This window comes from Propithecus coquereli, unplaced genomic scaffold, assembly GCF_000956105.1.
Source record: "Propithecus coquereli isolate 6110/MARCELLA unplaced genomic scaffold, Pcoq_1.0 Scaffold150, whole genome shotgun sequence".
Taxonomy (NCBI): domain Eukaryota; kingdom Metazoa; phylum Chordata; class Mammalia; order Primates; family Indriidae; genus Propithecus; species Propithecus coquereli.
The window spans coordinates 6,784,790-6,790,227 of NW_012139414.1; the positions used below are offsets into that span (position 1 = coordinate 6,784,790).

Genomic DNA, 5,438 nt, shown 5'->3' on the forward strand with positions numbered 1-5,438 from the left:
TCAAGTGATCCTCCTGCCTCAGCCATCCAAGTAGCTGGGACTACAGGAGCACCTGGCTAATTTTTAAATTTTTTGTAGAGGAGGGGTCTTGCTATGTTGCTCACGCAGGTCTCAAACTCCTGGGTTCAAGTGATCCTCCCACCTTGGCCTCCCAAAAGTGCTGGGATTAGAGGCGTGAGCCACTGTGCCCGGTCTTGTGTTAAAAGATTTGACTTGACATGGCTGAGCCTGTTTCTTCATCTGTCAAATGGTCTGTATGCCAGAAGGTTCCTAGGAAGATTAATCATTCACCGAGTATTTTACTTGGTTCCTAGAAAGTGCCAGATACTTTGCTAGGTGCCAAGGATACAAAAATGGAAAAGAAAAAAACATAGTCTCGGTCCTCCAGGAACTTACTGTCTAGTGTAGGAGACAGACAATGAAAAAGCAACAAACAGATTAAAAACTGCAAAGTGTGATAAGTACCGTGAAGAAGGTAGGCAGGAGCGGGATCCACCTTTCAGTTCAAGAGGCCAGGGAAAATCTCCCTGAGAAGTGGAACTTACTGAGTCCAGAGAATTGAGGAGCTTGTCAGGCAGAGCAGAGGGAGGAACATTCCAGGGAGAGGAATAAGACATGTAGAGGCAGAAAAATCTTGATGTGTTCTAGAAATAGAGAAGCCTAGAGCACAAGGGGTGAGGTGGGGACAGAAAGGCCTGTGATGGGAGGGAGGGACAGTGGCGCTGGATCCCGGCAGGAGTAGGCCCTCTAAACCGGGTGGTATGCTGCCGAAAAGTTCCAAGTGGGGAGGGTCACGCCCAGATGTGTATTTTAAAACTATTATTCTGCTGTGTGCTGAACAGACTTGAGGGTGCAAGAGTAGGAACGGGATACTGGTTGGCAGGTTATCTGCCGCAACAGCCTAGGTGACAGATGGTGATGTCTTAGATTAGGGTGGGAGCAGGGGAGCTGGAGGGAAGTGGACGGATTCAAGAAATACTTTGAAGGTAGAATTAAAGATCTTGGATGTGGGTGGAAAGAAGGAGAAAAAGGATTAAATCAAGTGTCACTCTTAGGTTTCTGGCTTGAGTGACAGGGTAGAAAACATTGCAATTACTGATACGGATATGACCTATATGTATAGGTACAAATTTGGGGGCAGAGATGAAATAACATGTTAACCTCCCTGAATCTCATGAAACAAAGGAAAAAAAAAAAAACAAGAGAGAGATAGAAAAAAAGAAATAACATGTTAAATACCTTTTTCAGTGCCCAGCATATAAAATACACTCAAGAAATGGGAATTATTACTATTACCTGGCCATTCCATGTTCCGTAACAATGGATTCTAGGAAACTGCAAACGGTAACCTTTTTGTCCTTGAATACGGTATACGAAAGCATGAAACAGAACAGGATTCTGAAAATGGATGGCAACAGGTTCTCTCTGAAATAAATTACAGAAAATATCACTAAAAAATTATGACACCTAGAGGGGAATATCTAAAATACAGCCAACTGAAGAAATTTTGGTTTATGAGAATACCATCTGATAAGGTCTTGCGCTTCTCTGAAACCACATTAACGAAAACATGTAATTACCAGAATGCTTCACATTGAAAGCTTTTATTTTGAAAAATAAAATACAAAAGTCATTAAGTTGTAAATGTATAACGGTAATTTCCCAACTTCTCAGAAACAATACAATGAATTATTTAAATAATGAAGATATTTAATATTATCCACATCAATACATTTAAACAGGCACGCGTGTTCTACAAAACATTAGAACATGTACAGACAACCTATTCCAAAATGAAACGGCCCAATTTTGCTTACAGAATCCCATTTTTAAACTCTCTCCTTGAAAACAAAGTTTGCAATCTGGTAAAAAACGATGAAGACAGGAGCAGTGTTAACAGAAAGCATGTGTCCCTTCTGGGCTCCTTCTCATGGGGCTTTGCATGTTATCAGGGTCAAGAGATCTTCACTCAGGAAGCAGATCACTCCAGGAAGCCCAAGTGTGTGCAGACACCTCTAGCTCTCAGCGGGGGAGACTAGCAAATGAAGAGATGTGGCCACAGTACAGATGTTCCACTGAGCTCAGCAAGGGACAGCCAGTTCTAGAAATTTCCCTTCCATGGAAAAGGCAGCAGTCTTTCCTAGGGCAAACAGACAATATGATTACAGATGTGGAGTCCCAGTCCGCTCTCCCTGTGCCATCACCACCTCCTTCCCGGCTGGGGAGGAGGCTCCTGCGGGGCAGGGGGACGGCGATCACTGAGAACAGCTACCGTGGAGGACTGCTCGAGATGGGATGCTTTTAGATGCCTGCAAGTCACTGCTATGTTCAAAACAAGCAGATGGCAGCCAGTGCAAAGGCCACGACTGCCCATTTCTAAACGACTGCAACTGTCATCTACAACTGCAGCTACTGTGGGGGCACTGGCAGGGGCATCAAACGTCCAGGGGCCAACATACTGATTCCTCATCATTTGAAAAAATGGACCCTAAGGTTCCTCAAAGGAATCTTTAGAGAACACAGTGACTGTTATTCAAATGCCAAAGGGACCCAAAAGATAAGAAGAAAGACTAGTATCTGTCTAAGATGCTTTGCTGTCTTCCCAGCTTGTCCTGAGTCCTCTCACCAGATGTGGGCACCCACAAGCGTCAACAAGCAAACAGGGACGAAATGCTGCTGAAGGCAGCACGATGGCTGGGGTCGCCTGACAGCGCACTGTCTCCTATAGATGGCCAGTCAGTGAGTCCACGTGCGTGTGTGTGTGTGTGTGTGTGTGTCTGTGTCTGTTTGGCGGGGAGTAAGATAACCTATAAATTTTGAAAGCATTTTGGATAAACAAAATTATCCAAGGCCTGATCTGATAACTGCTGTTAAACACGCATAACCACAGAGCACAAGTCTAACATTCTGCATTTGCTCCTTAGCAAAAAGGCAACCTTAATCCTGAAACCTATCAATATTATTAGCTCGCTGCCATCCACGATGATGACATGACACAGCAGTGTTCACGGGCTTCTTATGTCTGTAATCCACTGACACATGGCAAGTCATAAAAATCTCTTATTCAAATTATTCAACTTCAGCTTTCTCATGACTACAATAGTAGTTATACCACCTGCTGGCCAGTGGTTTGAGAACTGAATGAAATCATGTATCTATAAAAGTAATCATGTGTTATATATTATGTCATATATATAAATATAAAATGCTTGGTATTTTATGCCTGATGTGGAGCATGCACTGAATACATTATTATATAAAGGAAAAATAAAAACAAAAATCAGCAAGCAAAACTATGAGAAAAAAATCAATATCAGATTTTTAGAAAAACTATTCAAGTTCTAAATGATCAAAGGCATCATTATATCATTCAGAGCAAAACAGACTCTTAAGAAAGTTTTAGAGTGGGCTATGAGTTCTGAGCCACTATGTCAGGAGATCTGGATTTAGAAGCCAGCTTTGCCACTTAATGAGCTGCCATCCCTGGACGTGTACCTGATGATGTACACGTTCACAGATATTATATAAGGAGGCTTAAAAGGCATGGCTGGCCTCGTTCACACTGTAAGCCTTAGCTACAATGAGACAATGTAGGTTACAAACTAAGACATAATACATTAAAATGATCAAGGGCAAACTTGAAAACCAACCAACAACAAAAAAAGTGCAAAAACATTTGCAAGTCCAGCACACAGCGAAAGCAGCATGGGGGTAAGGTGTCTGGGGGCAGGGGGTATGGTGGAAGAAACCCTGGCCCATGTCAGGAGATGGTGTTCATTAGCTCTGGGTTTTCCCTACCTCTGACTTTAATAACCTGCTCTCCCTAGGATCAGTTTCCTTATTAGCAAATAGGCAGTGGGGCTTGATGGTCTCTAGATCCTTTTCAGCTAAAATAGTTTATAATTTTAAATTCCTCCTCATAATGAAAATAACTAACACTATTTGTGAGCTTATTATGTGCCAGGCTCTGTGTAGACATTATTATGATTACCACCACTCTCTTATTAATATGATCCTTGTTTTACAGATGAAGAAACTAAGGCACAGAGAGGTTAAATAATTTGCTCAATGCCACACAGTAAGTGATAGAGCCAGGATTGCAACCCAGGCAGCCTGACTCCAGACCTCTGTTCTCCACCCTGGCCACACTGCCTCCTGTGAGAGCCCAAGTGGGAAACCCAAAGACCCAGCAATGTCCCCCAGCTCTCACCTCATGTATGAAAGAGGTTCCTTGTTCTGCTACTCCATTTGCTCAGTCTGTTGAAGGAAGCAAAAGATGTCTTAAAGTCCTTGAAGTTGGTCAGCATGAGAAGTGACTGCTCCCACTGAAACATCAAACTTTTGAATGAACTCAGTCTGCTTCTGTTGTATAATAAAGAATTTGGCCTTTCCTCCTGGTTCCTGAGAAGAGACTCTAATTCCTTGGAAATTCCCAAGCAACAGGAATGTCTTCATTATTTACGAGTCCCCTGGATCACAGCTGAGTTTATGGTAAGAGATGAGCTGACTCAGGGTAGGGGCTGGTCACCACAAAGACCATCCACGGATTAGAGGGTTGGGGCTTCCAGCCAGGGGAGGGGAGGTTGGCTGGACACTGAGTTCCATTACACAACAGATGATGTATTCAGTCATGCCTACGTAAATAAACTTCAATAAAAACTCTGGGTGTGGAAGTTCAGAGGAGCTTCTGGTGGTGAACACACAGATGTGCCAAGAGGGTGATGTGCCCTGATTCCATGGGGAAAGGGAGCAGAAGTTCTATATTCAGGACCCTCCCAGACCTAGCCCTATGTGTCTCTTCATTTGACAGGTCCTGATTTGCAGCCTTTATAATAAAACTGTGATGGTAAGTGTCGCCTTTCCTGACTTGTGTGAGCCATCTAGCTAATTACTTAACCTGAGGGTTCTATGGGCTTCAGTTTTCTCATTCATTGGAAGTTAAACCAAAGTCCTCTACAGGCCCTTTTCTAAATATGTGTGTGTGGGAGTGAGAGAGAGGTCCATTAAATGAAATTAACCATAGTGAGGGGCTCTGAAGTGTCTTTTTCTATTGATTTGTAAGAATTCTCTATATTCTATATATGAGCCCTTTGTTTCAAACATTTTCTCCTACTTAACACTTTTTAATCTCTTTATGATGATTTTTAATAAGTAAACATTCTCAAACTTTTTTTCTTTCTTTCTTTTTTTTTTTTTGAGACAGGGTCCTGCTTGGTTACCCAGGCTGGAGTGCAGTGGCATCATCACAGCTCACTGCAGCATCAAACTCCTCGGCTCAAGTGCTCCTCCTGCCTCAGCTTCAAAGTAGCTAGGACTACGAGTGAGGGCCACTGCACTCAGCTAACTTAAAAAAAATTTTTTTTGTAGAGATGGGGTCTTACTATGTTGCCTGGGCTGATCTCAAACTCCGGCCTCAGTGATCCTCTGCCTTGGCCTCA

At 42.9% G+C, this 5,438-nt stretch overlaps 1 protein-coding gene across 2 annotated transcripts in view; it reads right to left on the reverse strand.

Moving 5' to 3' along the window:
• Positions 1 to 1,576: 1,576 nt before the first annotated feature.
• TPST1 (tyrosylprotein sulfotransferase 1) overlaps positions 1,577 to 5,438 on the reverse strand; it is a 139,418-nt gene continuing 135,556 nt past the window's right edge. The window contains exons 5-6 of one of the 2 annotated variants that reach the window (XM_012640384.1): positions 4,211 to 4,257; positions 1,577 to 2,140 (exon numbers count right to left, since the gene is read on the reverse strand). In XM_012640384.1, the coding sequence (XP_012495838.1) occupies positions 4,240 to 4,257 (18 nt within the window). In that variant the 3' untranslated portion in view covers positions 1,577 to 2,140; positions 4,211 to 4,239. The remainder of the gene's footprint in view (positions 2,141 to 4,210; positions 4,258 to 5,438) is intronic. The other variant, XM_012640385.1, reaches the window with a different exon arrangement.